This window comes from Littorina saxatilis, linkage group LG1 (genome assembly GCF_037325665.1).
Source record: "Littorina saxatilis isolate snail1 linkage group LG1, US_GU_Lsax_2.0, whole genome shotgun sequence".
Lineage (NCBI taxonomy): Eukaryota > Metazoa > Mollusca > Gastropoda > Littorinimorpha > Littorinidae > Littorina > Littorina saxatilis.
In genome coordinates, this window is record NC_090245.1 from 108093004 (window position 1) to 108113003 (window position 20000).

General features: G+C 47.6%; 1 protein-coding gene across 4 annotated transcripts in view; it reads right to left on the minus strand.

Annotated features, from left to right (window-relative positions):
• Positions 1-20000, minus strand: part of LOC138949464 (tumor necrosis factor alpha-induced protein 8-like) — an 84046-nt gene that overhangs the window by 21237 nt on the left and 42809 nt on the right. For all 4 annotated transcript variants that reach the window (XM_070321296.1, XM_070321311.1, XM_070321319.1 and 1 more), the window contains exons 2-3: positions 7867-8732; positions 4069-4341 (exon numbers count right to left, since the gene is read on the minus strand). In XM_070321296.1, the coding sequence (XP_070177397.1) occupies position 4069 (1 nt within the window). In that variant the 5' untranslated portion in view covers positions 4070-4341; positions 7867-8732. The remainder of the gene's footprint in view (positions 1-4068; positions 4342-7866; positions 8733-20000) is intronic.

A 20000-nucleotide genomic window follows, 5' to 3' on the forward strand; every position in this document is an offset into this window, starting at 1 on the left:
GCAAAAAGCAGCCGATAAAGTAGGCCACGGCTGTGGGAAACACTTTGTTTCACCGCAAAAAGCAGCCATAAAGTAGGCTACGCGTTTTGTTCTACACCGTTTGGATTTTTCTTCTGCATTTTCCGGTTGCTGGATTTTTGTATCCACCGCTTTCATCACCGCGTGTTCTAGCTATAGCTGCGTTAGACTTACTTTGGTAATAAAGCTTTGCTAAAACTAACCATGGCTACAGGGGGATCTCCGACGAGGAGAATAACTTTCGAGACTCCTGGCAGTGAGGAACAGACAGAGCGAGACGCACGCGTTAGAGCGCGTAGTTTGCTTAAACGCAAGGAGCTGGAACGTAGGGAAGACATAGAGCGACAGACGAGAAAAGAAGAGCTTGACAGACAAGAACGACAGGCCGAACGTGACAGACAGGACAAGAAGGACGAACTTGACAGACAAGAAAGAGAACGACAGGCAGAACGAGACAGACAGGAAAAGAAAGACGAACTTGACAGACAAGAAAGAGAACGAGACAGACAGGAGAGGAACAAAGACCAGAAGAACAAAGACAAGAAGACAGAGAAGGTTGCAGTTATCAGGGGTGAAACGAGGGGTTGCTCGTTCTTGAGGACGACCTTTCTGTCTGGAAACAGACCATCAACCTCTGCAATATCTTCAGGTTGCAAGGTTGGCAAACGCCAGACTTATGCGCTGGGCGTTGATTCTCCAACCGTACCAATTCACGGTACGCGTCATTCCGGGCGCCAACAATGTTGGAGCTGACTTTCTCTCTCGGGCTGGAGAGGAGAACATGACTGTGAGCGAAACCGAGGTTTCGTCTTGAAGAGGGGAGGTGTGTCACGATCGGGTGACAGAGACCAAGAAAGTGTCACTCAGTAGAGTGCCTGTTCTGGGTCAATGTATGATAGAAAGCGCCTGTGCGTGATATTGGGCTACAGCAGAGTTTGCTGACAGTGCTCAATGAACACGGAGGGTTTGCTGCGCACGAGTTTTACAGTGGAGGTTTCTGCTGTCATAGGGCTGACGGTTTTTCGCTGACAGCGCGCACGGGATTTTCACGGATTGAGGTTCTCGTGTCTTTTTTCTGCTTGGGAGGCAGAATTGTGTATAGCTGGACTGGTTTTGTGACAAGGTCAGTCACGTGTTATTGGCTAGGTCGTCTGAGAGAGACACAAGGGCGGCGCACTTGACACCCAGCGGCAGAAGGGGAAGGATCTAATACACAGTTTCTAGAGTATGATGGTTTTTCACCGAATATTGTATTCGGCACTCTAGGGGAGCTTCCACCGGTTATTTCCTTCACACTGCCACATATTTTGCTGAGGACAAGTCGTCAACATTCCTTCGTCGGCGATGGCTTTCGCATAAGGATTCGACAAGGGGTTCTGGAGGTTTTCGGTCACTGTTGACGAACAGAGGCTGTTCCAGGGAGGAAGCGGATTTTTGCTTCCATGAGAGTACAATCATAGGCTTTTGAGGTAATAAATCATTATTTAACGCTGTTGATGAGTCTGTGTTTGTGGAATGAAATACTCTCTGTTGTTCTTTCCAGGTTAGCGCATAATTTACTCTCTGTGACGCTAAAATACTAATCTGTATATGGTTTTTGCAGATAGGGAGAGAAGGACGGAAAATGACTGTTTTATTGTTGTAAAAAGTCCGTTTTGTGCAGGCCCACGTGCTCGATGAGATATTTAAAGATGACATGTTTTAAGGTGGTGGGTGAGGGGTAGCTGACATGTTTAGTGCACCGATGCTTTCTGTTTGCAGCCTTCGTTTCGGTTCGTTTTTCCTGTAACCGCTGCACGGCTGCCTTTGGCGGGACACTGCTAGCTGCAGACGTTGGAGCTGGGACCTGAGGAAGCTACGCTAACCGGCTAACCAGCAAACCGGCTAACCAGCAGACCGGCTAACCAGCGAACCGGCTAACCAGCAACCCGGCTAACCAGCATACCGGCTAACCAGCATACAGAAAGAAAGCTAAGTGCACCGTGTCTTACGCACCCCGTTGACCACCGTTGTCTTTTCCTTATCTGTGATTTCATTGGAGTAGTGACAACGTGGGGTGTTGACCCCTGCATGAACTAGAGCTTTTTGAACAGAACATTCTCATTTGACTGTATTTACACGGGATCAGCGTGTTACTATAATTTTCTATATACTACTGGCATTTTGTCAGTGATCACGGGTTTTTTTACGTGTTGAGAACGTAAAAGGAACATATTTTGAGTGAAGGCTCGAGGGAGGTGGCGAGTTTATACATAAACAGGCGTCTGAAACTTATACTTTTGTTGACTCTACTTAATTGTATGACTGCGAGAGTGGATCGTGGTGTGGTTAGTTAATTAGTAGTAATTAACCGGTTCATAATCACCTTAAGTGATAAATTGAAACGTGACACTTATACCAAGAACTGTCTATCACACACACACACACACACACACACACACACACACACACACACACACACACACACACACACACACACACACACACACACACACACACACACACACGCACACGCGCGCGCGCACACAGAGACACGCACATACACAATCACACACAGACACATTAACGAAACGAAAAACAAGTCGCGTAAGGCGAAATTACTGCATTTAGTCAAGCTGTCGAACTCACAGAATGAAACTGAACGCACTGCATTTTTTCACCAAGACCGCATACTCGTAGTTTCGTCAGTCAACCGCTCGTGGCAAAGGCAGTGAAATCGACAAGCCAGAATAGTGCGGTAATGGTCGCGGCGAGCGGGATAGCACGCTTTTCTGTACCTCTCTTCCTTTTAACTTTGTGAGCGTGTTTTTAATCCAAACATATCATATCTATATGTTTTTGGAATCAGGAACCGACAAGGAATGAGATAAAATTGTTTTTAAATCGATTTCGGACATTTTATTGTAATCATAATTTTTATATTTTTAATTTTTAGAGCTTGTTTTCAATCTGAATATAACATATTTATAGGTTTTTGGAATCAGAAAATGATGAAGAATAAGATGAACGTACTTTTGGATCGTTTTGTAAAAAAAAAAAAAATGTATTTACAATTTTCAGATTTTTAATAACCAAAGTCATCAATTAATTTGTAAGCCTCCAAGCTGAAATGCAATACCAAAGTCCGGCCTTCGTCGAAGATTGCTTGGCCAAAATTTCAATCAATTTTATTGAAAAATGAGGGTGTGACAGTGCCGCCTCAACTTTTACAAAAAGCCGGATATGACGTCATCAAAGACATTTATCCAAAAAATGAAAAAAACGTCTGGGGATATCATACCCAGGAACTCTCATGTACAATTTCATAAATATCGGTCTAGTAGTTTACTCTGAATCGCTCTACACACACACACACACACACACACACACACACACACACACATACACCACGACCCTCGTCTCGATTCCCCCTCTATGTTAAAACATTTAGTCAAAACTTGACAAAATGTAAAAACGAGAAAAAAACGAAACACAAGAGACGAAGCCATCAAGGCTCACGTAAGAAATCGACAAACAGTAACACAAACTCAATCACTCCGTCACACATACACACACACACACACACACACACACACACACACACACACACACACACACACACACACACACACACACACACACACACACACACACACACAGAAAGAGCATAGGTGAAACTGTGCAAGAAAGCGAGACACTAGATCTAGATCTGTCTGTCTGCATGTAGCCTACTTACAGGGACACGACTGCCAACTAGTCTCGGCCCGCTCAAAATAATAATGACCGAGACTTTCAGTACTTCCTTCGCGTGACGTCTAACCCTCTTACGTCATAATGTGACGTCAATGTAATGTGACGTCTTCAAATGTTAGAGTTTCTACCACAGACATACACACGCACGCACGCACGCACATACGCACGCACAGACAGACAAAGTTACGATCGCATAGGCTACACTTACGTGAGCCAAAAACGAAACGAAACGAAACGAAACGAAACGACACGGCACACACACACACACACACACACTCCGGTGACCAGACTAACAAACGTCAAGATACAGAGACTTACTGATGAGATGTGGATGCCGTCAGGAACGTGACAAGCAGCGTGTATCCGATTCACCGACTGAACCCACACAGGTAAGTCAGGTAAGTGCAATCAGCACAGGTAGACACAGGTAAGTCAGGTAAGTGCAATCAGGTGGTCAGCCGGCCGCTAGTTCCGCATGACTGCACCGCAACTCTCCCCCTTCGCCTTCCCCCGCAGCAAGGTGTGTAGTCGTGTGACTCACGTAGCAAGGTGTGTAGTCGTGTGACTCACGTAGCACAGACCACCTCAGTCCTGCAGAGAGAAACACAGCCACATAATCAGCACCACTGACGGGCTATATCACTCTCTCACATACCACGTGTCTACATGTCTGTCGAGGGCGCAGCTTCCCCTGTTTCTTTCACTTTAAAAGTGAGCCGGTGTCACGATTTCATCTTTCGCCTGTGTACATATTTCCCCCTCGACATATACTCAAGACTGAAATGTTGTTTCCTGGTAAATTAAGAAGTGAAATTATTTATGGACGAATAGCATGTCAGTTTCTTGCATGTGAAGAAAATTGGTGGTAAAATTTAGTAGATTTCACCCCCAAAATCGAATTCTTCAAAAACGTGTACTGAGTGGTTACGTCCCTTGAGTAAGAAGGAAAACATTTTAGGATGAATCAAATTTCTAAGTTAAATAGAACAAATTGGTTGGACAAATTTGGCCCCATGAATGTAAGGTACACAAGGTCGCTCATCAACATTGGAGTCGCACCATTAAAGTCAAAGGGGTCCTTGGTGTGCGAAAGCAAGAACAAAGCTGATATACTGGTCAACCAATTCCGATCAGTCTTCACCCAAGAACAAAGCTGATATACTGGTCAACCAATTCCGATCAGTCTTCACCCAAGAACAGAAAGGAAAGCCTGGTCTCCCAGAACTCCCACAACGCAACCCTATTGAAGACTTACAAATCAGGGAAGAAGGAGTGAAGAAACTACTTCAGATCTATAGCAAAAGCACCAGGAACAGACCAGATCCCAAACCGCATTCTGAAGGAGTGCGCCAATGAACTGGCCCCTGGACTCACTGCCATCTTTCAGCTGTCTGTCGACTCAGGCTGCCTACCATCTGACTGGACAAATGCAAATGTCTCCCCCGTCTACAAGAAAGGCGACAAACACCTTGCTGAAAACTATCGCCCTGTCTCCCTCACCTCCGTACCCTGTAAGCTCCTTGAGCACATCATCTGTAAACACCTCCTCAAGCACTTAGAAAAGAACAATATCCTCACCAACCTCAACCATGGCTTTCGATCAGGCTACTCATGTGAGACACAGCTCGTCGTCACACTTCAAGACCTCTGCAGAAACTATGACAACGGTAAACAGACCGACATAGCCATCCTGGACTTTTCAAAAGCCTTCGACACTGTGCCACACTCAAGCCTGCTGTATAAATTACAGAGTTATGGTGTGAAAGGCAACCTGCACAGATGGCTGCAAAACTTACTGACGAAAAGACTGATGAGAGTGGTAGTCGACGAAGAGGAGTCAGTTGAAGTCCCGGTAGATTCAGGCGTACCACAGGGTACCGTACTCGGACCGGTCCTATTCCTCTGCCACATCAACGACTTGCCAGCGTCTGTGAAGTCACAAGTGCGCTTATTCGCAGATGACTGCCTCCTGTACAGTGACCACCACATACTCCAAGCCGACTTGAAAACCCTGGAAGAATGGGCAAACACCTGGGGCATGCGCTTTAACGCAAAGAAATGCTATATCCTCAGCATCAGAAACAAGTCCAGCTTCTTCTATAACCTGGACAACCACATTCTTGAGAAAGTCAATAGCAACCCCTACTTAGGCGTCACCTTTACTGATGACCTCAGCTGGACCACACACATTAACAAAATCGTCAAAAAGGCAAATTCCACCCTCGGCCTACTTAGAAGAAACCTCCGTTCCTGCCCCCAAAGCTGTAGACGTACTGCCTATGTGTCCCTCATCCGCTCAACCCTGGAGTACAGCTGTCTCGTCTGGGATCCGTACAAACAAGGCGATATAGACAGCCTGGAAAATGTACAGAGACGAGCAGCCAGATTTATTACCCAAAACTACAGGGACCGAAACCCAGGATGTGTCTCAGAGATGCTCAGCAGACTACAGCTTCCCCCACTCCAGGAACGCCGGAAACAACAGAGACTCACATTTCTGTTCAAAGTGGTCAGAGGGCTGGTCCCCGCAGTACCCCCTGAGAAATTCATCCAGCAACAAAAATCAAAAAGACAAGTGAAACAACGAGTGAACAAAGACTTTACATCATCTGCCACAGTCAGAAATATCACAAGAAACAACAGCCAGTGCTTTACTGTGGAGTGTACTAAAACACCAGTGTACAGATACTCTTTTTTCACAAGAACAGTTATTGACTGGAACAACCTTGATGACAACACGATCCAGTCGTCAACGGTCAATGAATTCAGAGGAAAACTGCCAACCGCTGATTAAAACACAAAGTGCTCTCCCCAATTTTTCCGCCAACGCACATTCCCAAGTTTGGGACCTGTTGGCGTTATTTATCAAGATCAAGAAGATCAAGTACTATCGAAGGTTTTTTGTGTGTTCAGTGTAGGATTTATACTAGATCAACGAGGCCGAGAAGCGAAATATCAACACGGCGAAAGATGAAAACGTCACACCGGGTTACACAGTGGGACCCACCTTTCAAGACCAAGACATTCAAACTTCCACCGTGTTCATATCTTGTTTCTCCACATTTTCTCTTCATAAAGTCTGCACACTTACTCCTTTTAAAGACTCCCTCAATTGTCTGAAAATTGTCAAAATCAACTCATTGATTAGAACAATAAAACCTCTCTCTCTTTCTCTCTCTCTCAGGGTCCCCACTGGTTTTTAGAAACAAAATTCCATGACTTTTCCATGACTTTCCATGAGCCTCAATAACATTTTCCATGACTAGATCCACAGGTCGCCATTTCCGAACACGCAAACTTTTTACGTCTTGTCACTGCCAGTTTTGACACTGGCTTGCTTTGCACTGAATTTGAGTCAGTTTCTACGCAGTGTCTCTTCGACAAGCAAGTCAAGCATTTGCTACGCAGTCAGATTATCGGTAATGTTTGCTGGTCCTGTCATTTCACTAAACTGGACCAGCCACTGTTTGTATCCATCTGCACTTTCGTAAATTCCGTTTCGTAACCGTCACTGTGACTTGACGAACTGTCATTTTTTTCATTTTTTTCATTCCTCGGTAATTCGTTCCAATTTCGCATACTTTTTGTTGTCAAGAAACAACTCGAAAGAAAGTTTCAAACTGATCATCCTCCATCTTGCTTGTCAAAGCGCTAAAGTACTTTATCGATGCAAAAACAAAAGCAGAAAACTTCGACGAAACCGTGACCGACTCAAATGCAGCGCAGACGACACGACGAGATAACGGAAGGAAGTGAGCCTCGCTTTGGCTCAAGTGCCGTTAAAAATACCGTTATTCTCGTATGCAAATACGAACGAGAAGTTGGTCATACGAACAAGCCTTGTGCTGGCGACGCAAATCGCTGATGGCTGGGCAACGAAAATCGCCGCTGGCGTGCTAAAGGTTAATTTTTTTTCTTTCTTATTTTTGTTAAATTCCATGACTTTCCATGACTTGAATTGAAATTCCATGACTTTCCAGGCCTGGAAAATTAAAAATCAAATTCCATGACTTTCCAGGTTTTCCATGACCTGTACGAACCCTGCTCTCTCTATTAAAAAAAGCATCCCCGTTTCTTGTCTTGTCTTGTCTTTCTGAGAAAAAAAGTTCAACTCACTTGGTTTAGCTGCTAATCTGGCCGAGGCTGGTCAACAGTCCGACAGAAGACGGTGTGAGTGGTTGCACCGAGCCGGTCAACACGCTCCCCGTGTCCACACTGCGCTTCCCGCGCTGTTAGCGCTGGTCACACTACTGTTCTCTGTCCGAGGGTCAACACTGTCCGGAATCCCTTGGTCAGCTCTGATCCCTGTGGCGTATTGGTCACGGTGACACTGCACTGTCCGGCGTCTCTGGTTGACCTTCCCTGTCCACTGTCTCCCCCTGTATTTGCTGTCTACTGCTGATGCCGGAGTCTCTTGCGCGACTCTTGTGTGTCCAGCACTGTTAACTCAGAGTTCACACACAAATACGCTTATCTCTCCACACGGTATATCCAGCGCTGTTAACTTGAAGTTCACACATCCATAGGCTTGGTTCTAGGTTCTCTACTATCTGTGTGTGCAGCGCTGTTAGGCCAAGGTGTCCCTCCTCTCAGCTTTCTTGGCCTTAGGTTGCGTGCTGGTGATGGCTTTAGGGTCTGCACAGCACTATCCTCAAATCTCTGTCCACTCTGAAGGTTCTGCAGTCCGTGAAGCGCAGTTCTCAGCTTGACTCGCCTGTGTTCGTTGTTGACCGCAGGCTTGCGACGCGGTGTGGTCAGCTCTGTGTCCGTGTGTCCAGTGCCGTCAGCTTAGTGTCTGTCCACACCTCCGTCCAGTGCTGGTCATCCTAAGTCCACAGTGTCAGTCAGTCCAGTCTTCGTGCTGGCAGCGCTGGTCATCCTAAGTCCACAGTGTCAGTCAGTCCAGTCTTCGTGCTGGCAGCGCTGGTCATCCTAAGTCCACAGTGTCCGTCAGTCCTGTCCTCGTGCTGGCAGCAAGCGTCCTGAAAACAGAGCAGCAAAAAGACTTATTCAAATCCAGTCAAGCTCAAAACTGCTCGAAACCATTAAGCCTCAAAACTGCCTTCACCCCCCGGCTTCGTGTAACTAACGCGGCAGACGTCAACAGAATGTGATAATGACCAACACGACTTTCCTTGTGCGTGACGTCAATAACAGGGTGACAAAAAAAAACCAAATGCAGCCTACACAAATGCTAGTAACTTCTACATCTGTTTACCGAATTACTTCATATATTTGGTGTACACAAATTTCAGCTGAATCATGACTTGTCCCAAGAATTGCAACTTAATGGACAACATTTTCTGACATTTGTGCATTTTCAAAAGAAAGTTCCGAATTCGACTCGACAGTACGAGGTTTGACATTGAGCGGTAGTCATATACTGTAACTTGACATTGAGCGGTAGTCATATACTGTAACTTGACATTGAGCGGTAGTCATATACTGTAACTTGACATTGAGCGGTAGTCATATACTGTAACTTGACATTGAGCGGTAGTCATATACTGTAACTTGACATTGAGCGGTAGTCATATACTGTAACTTGACATTGAGCGGTAGTCATATACTGTAACTTGACATTGAGCGGTAGTCATATACTGTAACTTGACATTGAGCAGTAGTCATATACTTCACTGATTGAGAAGATAAAAGTCGGAACATTCTATATACAGAAAAATTCGTTGAATGGTCGTGAACAAACTGAACTTCACGCACAACAATCACGGGCAGACCAAGCTCAACAGCCCAGGAAGGCAATTGGTCTAAGGGAGGGACCCCTGATCAACGTCCATGGCCGAAGCCGGAGATGCGGGACCCCCTGGGTGCCAAAAAGCGCTGCATCACGCAAATCACAAAATGATGGAGACAAACCAATCAGTGAACGACGAAGAAGAAGAAGACGCACAACAATGAAGATATTAACTAAACTCAAATGACTGGAACAATGAACCCTTTGGTTGTAAAGTCACACTTTGCGCAATGTCGCGCAAAATTCATCGATGACATGAACACGTTCCTCCATGGATAATGTACTTATCCTGTCTGAAATTGATGTATTCAAATCACTGATTGTCTACAGTTGGTCATGGTACGTTAGGTCTTTCAACTAACCCCAAAGGTCACAATCTGGAGGGCGTAAATCGTGTCATTTTGGCTACCGCTCAATTTTAAACCTCGTACCGTTGAGTCGATCTCCGAATTCGCATTTTGTTATTCTCGAAAGGGCGCGAAAGTCAGACCATTTGACTTACAAACTTGCCGCTCCGAGGACTGGCCATCCATAACCTGAAGTTAATGTACACCAAACATGAAGTAATTCGATTAACAGATGTAGAAGTTGTTAGCATATTTATTAAGGGTTGCTGTTTTTGGGCTTACCCTGTATATTTAACACTATTATTATATGTACGCCGCTCTTGTCTCTAACACTGTTAGCGCACACATACATGTTAGAAACGGGATACAGTGCCAAATGGAAAGCTCCCATAACGTAAGATTGCATAGAAAAGCTTCGAGGGAGCATTTATTACCCCCCCCCCCCCCAACAGCCTTCCGCTACGACCCACCAGCATTTGCTTGTTGTTAAATGACCCAGTCTTTTGTTCTGAGACTGAACCCTGTCACCCTCTTTGCTCTTCCAATGAACAATGAAGCATGTTACTGCAACACCCGCTCATCTATTGGCATTCGTACCGTACCGTATCGATCTCCCACGTTCATCTATTGGCATTCGTACCGTATCGATCTCCCACGTTCATCTATTGGCATTCGTACCGCATCGATCTCCCACGCTCATCTATTGGCATTCGTACCGTATCGATCTCCCCCGCTCATCTATTGGCATTCGTACCGTATCGATCTCCCCCGCTCATCTATTGGCATTCGTACCGTATCGATCTCCCCCGCTCATCTATTGGCATTCGTACCGTATCGATCTCCCCCGCTCATCTATTGGCATTCGTACCGTATCGATCTCCCCCGCTCATCTATTGGCATTCGTACCGTATCGATCTCCCCCGCTCATCTATTGGCATTCGTACCGTATCGATCTCCCCCGCTCATCTATTGGCATTCGTACCGTATCGATCTCCCCCGCTCATCTATTGGCATTCGTACCGTATCGATCTCCCCCGCTCATCTATTGGCATTCGTACCGTATCGATCTCCCCCGCTCATCTATTGGCATTCGTACCGTATCGATCTCCCCCGCTCATCTATTGGCATTCGTACCGTATCGATCTCCCCCGCTCATCTATTGGCATTCGTACCGTATCGATCTCCCACGCTCATCTTTTGGCATTCGTACCGTATCGATCTCCCACGCTCATCTTTTGGCATTCGTACCGTATCGATCTCCCACGCTCATCTTTTGGCATTCGTACCGTATCGATCTCCCACGCTCATCTATTGGCATTCGTACCGTATCGATCTCCCACGCTCATCTATTGGTATTCGTACCGTATCGATCTCCCACGCTCATCTATTGGCATTCGTACCATATCGATCTCCCCCCGCTCATCTATTGGTATTCGTACCGCATCGATCTCCCCCGCTCATCTATTGGCATTCGTACCGTATCGATCTCCCCCACTCATCTATTGGTATTCGTACCGCATCGATCTCCCACGCTCATCTATTGGCATTCGTACCGTATCGATCTCCCACGCTCATCTATTGGTATTCGTACCGTATCGATCTCCCACGCTCACTAATAGGTACTCTAACTGGGTGAGTTTATGTTGCAATGTAAACTTTGCAGAAAGTCGTCCAACAATGCACGATGTAACATGGTCACATTGACACACACACACACACAAACAATGATGTGTCACAATACTGTTATTTTCTCTGTGTGTGCATGCGTGTGTGTGAGCGCGCACGTGTGTGCGTATGTTTGTGCGTGCGTGCGTACGTTCTTTCTTTATTTGGTGTTTAACGTCGTTTTCAACCACGAAGGTTATATCGCGACGGGGAAAGGGGGGAGATAGGATAGAGCCACTTGTCAATTGTTTCTTGTTCACAAAAGCACTAATCAAAAATTTGTTCCAGGGGCTTGCAACGTAGTACAATGTATTACCTTTACTGGGAGAATGCAAGTTTCCAGTACAAAGGACTTAACATTTCTTACATACTGCTTGACTAAAATCTTTACAAACATTGACTATATTCTATACAAGAAACACTTAACCAGGGTAAAAGGAGAAACAGAATCCGTTAGTCGCCTCTTACGACATGCTGGGGAGCATCGGGTAAATTCTTCCCCCTAACCCGCGGGGGGTCGTGCGTACGTGCGAGTGTGTGTGTGTGCGTGCATCTGTCTGTCTGTCTTGTCTCACACTGTTTGCCTGTCTGTGTGCTTGTCTCACACTGTTTGCCTGTCTGTATGCTTGTTGGTTGGTCCATGTTTGTCTATACGACCCCAGAAAACATCCCCCTAGCAGTTATAGGGCAAGCAACAGGAGGACGTGACCAACAACCCCATTGCAGTTATGTGGGCAAGCAACAGGAGGACGTGACCAACAACCCCCTAGCAGTTATGTGGGCAAGCAACAGGAGGACGTGACCAACAACCCCCTAGCAGTTATGTGGGCAAGCAACAGGAGGACGTGACCAACATCCCCCTAGCAGTTATGTGGGCAAGCAACAGGAGGACGTGACCAACAACCCCATTGCAGTTATGTGGGCAAGCAACAGGAGGACGTGACCAACAACCCCCTAGCAGTTATGTGGGCAAGCAACAGGAGGACGTGACCAACAACCCCCTAGCAGTTATGTGGGCAAGCAACAGGAGGACGTGACCAACATCCCCCTAGCAGTTACAGGGCAAGCAACAGGAGGACGTGACCAACAACCCCCTAGCAGTTATGTGGGCAAGCAACAGGAGGACGTGACCAACATCCCCCTAGCAGTTATAGGGCAAGCAACAGGAGGACGTGACCAACATCCCCCTAGCAGTTATAGGGCAAGCAACAGGAGGACGTGACCAACAACCCCCTAGCAGTTATGTGGGCAAGCAACAGGAGGACGTGACCAACATCCCCCTAGCAGTTATAGGGCAAGCAACAGGAGGACGTGACCAACATCACCCTAGCAGTTATAGGGCAAGCAACAGGAGGACGTGACCAACATCACCCTAGCAGTTATAGGGCAAGCAACAGGAGGACGTGACCAACACACCCCTAGCAGTTATAGGGCAAGCAACAGGAGGACGTGACCAACATCCCCCTAGCAGTTATAGGGCAAGCAACAGGAGGACGTGACCAACATCCCCCTAGCAGTTATAGGGCAAGCAACAGGAGGACGTGACCAACACCCCCCTAGCAGTTATAGGGCAAGCAACAGGAGGACGTGACCAACATCCCCCTAGCAGTTATAGGGCAAGCAACAGGAGGACGTGACCAACACACCCCTAGCAGTTATAGGGCAAGCAACAGGAGGACGTGACCAACACACCCCTAGCAGTTATAGGGCAAGCAACAGGAGGACGTGACCAACACCCCCCTAGCAGTTATAGGGCAAGCAACAGGAGGACGTGACCAACACCCCCCTAGCAGTTATAGGGCAAGCAACAGGAGGACGTGACCAACACCCCCCTAGCAGTTATAGGGCAAGCAACAGGAGGACGTGACCAACATCCCCCTAGCAGTTATGTGGGCAAGCAACAGGAGGACGTGACCAACACACCCCTAGCAGTTATAGGGCAAGCAACAGGAGGACGTGACCAACACACCCCTAGCAGTTATAGGGCAAGCAACAGGAGGACGTGACCAACATCCCCCTAGCAGTTATAGGGCAAGCAACAGGAGGACGTGACCGACACACCCCTAGCAGTTATAGGGCAAGCAACAGGAGGACGTGACCAACACACCCCTAGCAGTTATAGGGCAAGCAACAGGAGGACGTGACCAACACACCCCTAGCAGTTATAGGGCAAGCAACAGGAGGACGTGACCAACACCCCCCTAGCAGTTATAGGGCAAGCAACAGGAGGACGTGACCAACATCCCCCTAGCAGTTATAGGGCAAGCAACAGGAGGACGTGACCAACACACACGTATGGCATGACACCGTGCAGCCGCATTGTCACCTCCACTCCATACACAACACTACCCTGCAGCGTGTCTGTGTCACACACACACACACACACACACACACACACACACGCGCGCGCGCACATACACACAGTCACACACACACAGTCACACACACACACAGTCACACACAGTCACACACACACACACACACACACACAGTCACACACACACAGTCACACTCCAACTGGAAGTGTTCCACGTTTGAACACCCTTTCAAAACCTGTTTTTCACACAGTTTGACATAGTATAAACCTCTACCAGGAAAAGGTAGCACATGGTAAACACTAATGTTCAAATGTTTCACATGGGAGAAGTCACAAGCACATGATCGTACAAGCCCCCAACCACCATTACCTTCAGTCGACGCGCGGTTTGTTTGTTTGTTTCCTTAACGCCCAGCCGACCACGAAGGGCCATATCAGGGCGGTGCTGCTTTGACATATAACGTGCGCCACACACAAGACAGAAGTCGCAGCACAGGCTTCATGTCTCACCCAGTCACATTATTCTGACACCGGACCAATCAGTCCTAGCACTAACCCCATAATGCCAGACGCCAGGCGGAGCAGCCACTAGATTGCCAATTTTAAAGTCTTAGGTATGACCCGGCCGGGGTTCGAACCCACGACCTCCCGATCACGGGGAGGACGCCTTACCACGAGGCCAACCGTGCCGGTACCTTATGGAACATACTTGCAATAGCATTTAACAGCATTAAATGACACAGTTCGTTTGAATGGCTATTTTAGCTTGCGTAAACCACACACCAGATTTCGTTGTTTATATTACCCCTGAGCCATCGTGGACCCGCGTAAAACGCTTTGCTTTTTTTTCTCTCACAATAACGTCGTCAGTTTGTGATTTCAATGCGACTCGCTGTATCTGCAATAGCACGTTATTGTGTTCCTCTGAATCTAAAATGCAACAAATGACTGCGAGTCACACGAACTTATCGGCGGCGGTTGGATTCAAAGAAGCAAGCGATATGCAGAAAATGTGTCTGCTTGGGGAAACACGACCTTGCGTGACGTGCTTCCGTACAAAAAAATCAAAGTCATTGCAAGTTGCACAGTTCGTCTAACAGTAAACAGCCGGTAAAACCAGTGGTGGCTGCGCAATCTCTGTAACCAACAGACAGGTCGGACCGCACGATCGATGTCTTGTTCACACACCGATACAGTTTTCAGCGGCTTTACACAGCTGATTATCTCGTGTCATTAGTCCTAATCAACCCACACTAAGCGGTCGGTCTGTGCGTACACTGACCCCGCACGTGATGCTCGGTGACCTGATACAGCACGACCTTGACCTACACTCGCCGGGTCACGGGCCGTGCGATGAGGACGTGGCCTTACCACCAGGCTCCCTCGATGTGTGATGCGACATAAACCTGTGTCATGTCTGCACGTATTATCCGAAGACGGAGTATGGCTGCCGATATGGTGGAGTGATTGAAAACGGTCCTACGCGGAGTCTTCCAAATCGGATGACACGGTCACCTTACATCAGCAATAGCAATACAGGGTCCCCACTGGTTTTTAGAAACAAAATTCCATGACTTTTCCATGAGCCTCAATAACATTTTCCATGACTAGATCCACAGGTCGCCATTTCCGAACACGCAAACTGTTTACGTCTTGTCACTGCCAGTTTTGACACTGGCTTGCTTTGCACTGAATTTGAGTCAGTTTCTACGCAGTGTCTCTTCGAGAAGCAAGTCAAGCATTTGCTACGCAATCAGATTATCGATAATGTTTGCTGGTCCTGTCGTTTCACTAAACTGGACCAGCCACTGTTTGTATCCATCTGCACTTTCGTAAATTCCGTTTCGTAACCGTCACTGTGACTTGACGAACTGCAATTTTTTTCACCGCGATACACAGTTCATTGCGAAGATCTTCCTCGGTAATTCGTTCCAATTTCGCATACTTTTTGTTGTCAAGAAACAACTCGAAAGAAAGTTTCAAACTCATCATCCTCCATCTTGCTTGTCGAAGCGCTAAAGTACTTTATCGATGCAAAATCAAAAGCAGAAAACTTCGACGAAACGGACTCATATGCAGCGCAGACGACACAACGAGATAACGGAAGGAAGTGAGCCTCGCTTTGGCTCAAGTGCCGTTAAAAATACCGTTATTCTCGTATGCAAATACGAACGAGAAGTTGGTAATACGAACAAGCCTTGTGCTGGCGACGCAAATCGCTACTGGCTGGCAAAGGGAGGGTGGGGAATGGCTGGGCAACAAAATTCGCCGCTGGCGTGCTTAAGGTTATTTTTTTTTCTTTCTTATTTTTGTTAAATTCCATGACTTTCCATGACTTGAATTGAAATTCCATGACTTTCCAGGCCTGGAAAATTAAAAATCAAATTCCATGACTTTCCAGGTTTTCCATGACCTGTACGAACCCTGGCAATAGCAGCAGCAACAACAACTACATCAACAACAACATTAACAACAACAACAACTTCTGCTGCTGCTACAACATGTAATATACTCGTGTTTGCGATAATGTACGTATTGCCTCATGCAGGGCACAACATTAAGTCTACTGTAGCAATGACGGTCAGTACTCGTACTTACGTACACTGATGCAGGGCACAACATTAAGTCTACTGTAGCAATGACGGTCAGTACGCGTACTTACGTACACTGATGCAGGGCACAACATTAAGTCTACTGTAGCAATGACGGTCAGTACTCGTACTTACGTACACTGATGCAGGGCACAACATTAAGTCTACTGTAGCAATGACGGTCAGTACGCGTACTTACGTACACTGATGCAGGGCACAATATTAAGTCTACTGTAGCAATGACGGTCAGTACTCGTACTTACGTACACTGATGCAGGGCACAACATTAAGTCTACTGTAGCAATGACGGTCAGTACTCGTACTTACGTACACTGATGCAGGGCACAACATTAAGTCTACTGTAGCAATGACGGTCAGTACTCGTACTTTACGTACACTGATGCAGGGCACAACATTAAGTCTACTGTAGCAATGACGGTCAGTACTCGTACTTACGTACACACCGCAATGTACTCGTGAAACTGTCACAAATGTGTTCTCAGCCCTCTGCACCAACAACGGAGACTAGTTCTTGAAATCAGCAACGATGAGGTTCGAATGGGACTAGACTTTCACATGCCAATAACGGAACTGGAGCGCCAAGGATGACTGCAGACGACCAAGGATGACTGCAGACGACAAAGGATGACTGCAGACGACCAAGGATGACTGCAGACGACCAAGGATGACTGCAGACGACCAAGGATGACTGCAGACGACCAAGGATGACAGCAGACGACCAAGGATGACTGCAGACGACCAAGGATGACTGCAGACGACCAAGGATGACTGCAGACGACAAAGGATGACTGCAGACGACCAAGGATGACTGCAGACGACCAAGGATGACTGCAGACGACCAAGGATGACTGCAGACGACCAAGGATGACAGCAGACGACCAAGGATGACTGCAGACGACCAAGGATGACTGCAGACGACCAAGGATGACAGCAGACGACCAAGGATGACTGCAGACGACCAAGGATGACTGCAGACGACCAAGGATGACAGCAGACGACCAAGGATGACAGCAGACGACCAAGGATGACTGCAGACGACCAAGGATGACTGCAGATGACCAAGGATGACTGCAGACGACCAAGGATGACTGCAGACGACCAAGGATGACTGCAGACGACCAAGGATGACTGCAGACGACCAAGGATGACTGCAGACGACCAAGGATGACAGCAGACGACCAAGGATGACTGCAGACGACCAAGGATGACTGCAGACGACCAAGGATGACAGCAGACGACCAAGGATGACTGCAGACGACCAAGGATGACTGCAGACGACCAAGGATGACAGCAGACGACCAAGGATGACAGCAGACGACCAAGGATGACTGCAGACGACCAAGGATGACTGCAGACGACCAAGGATGACAGCAGACGACCAAGGATGACAGCAGACGACCAAGGATGACAGCAGACGACCAAGGATGACAGCAGACGACCAAGGATGACTGCAGACGACCAAGGATGACTGCAGACGACCAAGGATGACTGCAGACGACCAAGGATGACAGCAGACGACCAAGGATGACAGCAGACGACCAAGGATGACAGCAGACGACCAAGGATGACTGCAGACGACCAAGGATGACAGCAGACGACCAAGGATGACAGCAGACGACCAAGGATGACTGCAGACGACCAAGGATGACTGCAGACGACCAAGGATGACTGCAGACGACCAAGGATGACTGCAGACGACCAAGGATGACAGCAGACGACCAAGGATGACAGCAGACGACCAAGGATGACAGCAGACGACCAAGGATGACTGCAGATGACCAAGGATGACTGCAGACGACCAAGGATGACTGCAGACGACCAAGGATGACAGCAGACGACCAAGGATGACAGCAGACGACCAAGGATGACAGCAGACGACCAAGGATGACAGCAGACGACCAAGGATGACAGCAGACGACCAAGGATGACTGCAGACGACCAAGGATGACAGCAGACGACCAAGGATGACAGCAGACGACCAAGGATGACAGCAGACGACCAAGGATGACTGCAGACGACCAAGGATGACTGCAGACGACCAAGGATGACAGCAGACGACCAAGGATGACAGCAGACGACCAAGGATGACAGCAGACGACCAAGGATGACTGCAGATGACCAAGGATGACCAGACGACCAAGGATGACAGCAGACGACCAAGGATGACAGCAGACGACCAAGGATGACAGCAGACGACCAAGGATGACAGCAGACGACCAAGGATGACTGCAGACGACAAAGGATGACTGCAGACGACCAAGGATGACTGCAGACGACCAAGGATGACTGCAGACGACCAAGGATGACAGCAGACGACCAAGGATGACAGCAGACGACCAAGGATGACAGCAGACGACCAAGGATGACTGCAGATGACCAAGGATGACTGCAGACGACCAAGGATGACTGCAGACGACCAAGGATGACTGCAGACGACCAAGGATGACAGCAGACGACCAAGGATGACAGCAGACGACCAAGGATGACAGCAGACGACCAAGGATGACAGCAGACGACCAAGGATGACAGCAGACGACCAAGGATGACTGCAGACGACCAAGGATGACAGCAGACGACCAAGGATGACAGCAGACGACCAAGGATGACAGCAGACGACCAAGGATGACTGCAGACGACCAAGGATGACTGCAGACGACCAAGGATGACAGCAGACGACCAAGGATGACAGCAGACGACCAAGGATGACAGCAGACGACCAAGGATGACTGCAGACGACCAAGGATGACAGCAGACGACCAAGGATGACTGCAGACGACCAAGGATGACTGCAGACGACCTAAAAGAACTCCGAAACAGACAGACAGCTAACGTTCCCCAAATCCATGATTTTACAGCCGACCAAGCGTCGTCAGAAATGGCACACATTGGTCAGCAAAACGGTCAACCCTTGGACACTGATCAGCATAGGAACACACACGAAGCCAGTCAGAGAAACTATGTCAACAACAAAACACAAATTCCAACCATAGCTGAGAAAAAAAGCTATTGGTAGCCAAACAGCTTCTATTCTATTCCGAGTAAATGTAAAGCTGCATGTATCAACCACATACACATTTCAAAGAACGTCAACATAATCCCGCAAAATACTTTTATCATTAAATCACAATGGTTTTTCTTCTCATTGTCTGATTTGTCTCTCCTCTCTTTCATTCTGTCCATCTATGACTGGGCTAGTTATGCTTGTCTTGCTGACTGTGCAACAGGAAGTCTAGACCGAAAATCGCTGGGAGAGGCATGCTGGGAAAAGCCACCAAACACAGCGATCCCCGCGCACACAGAATCACACACACAACAGACAGACGAGCATCCCTCGCCTCTGTCCGGCAACAAGGCGACACCTCGTGTGCTCACAGTGGTAACTGTCTCCTCAAAGGACAAGGGAATCCAAACCAATCCCGAAACAAATCCATAGAGAACCCTCAAAGCGCACCAAAAAGACAGAATCCATAAAGAGCCCTCAAAGCACACCAAAAAGACAGAATCCATAAAGAGCCCTCAAAGCACACCAAAAAGACAGAATCCATAAAGAGCCCTCA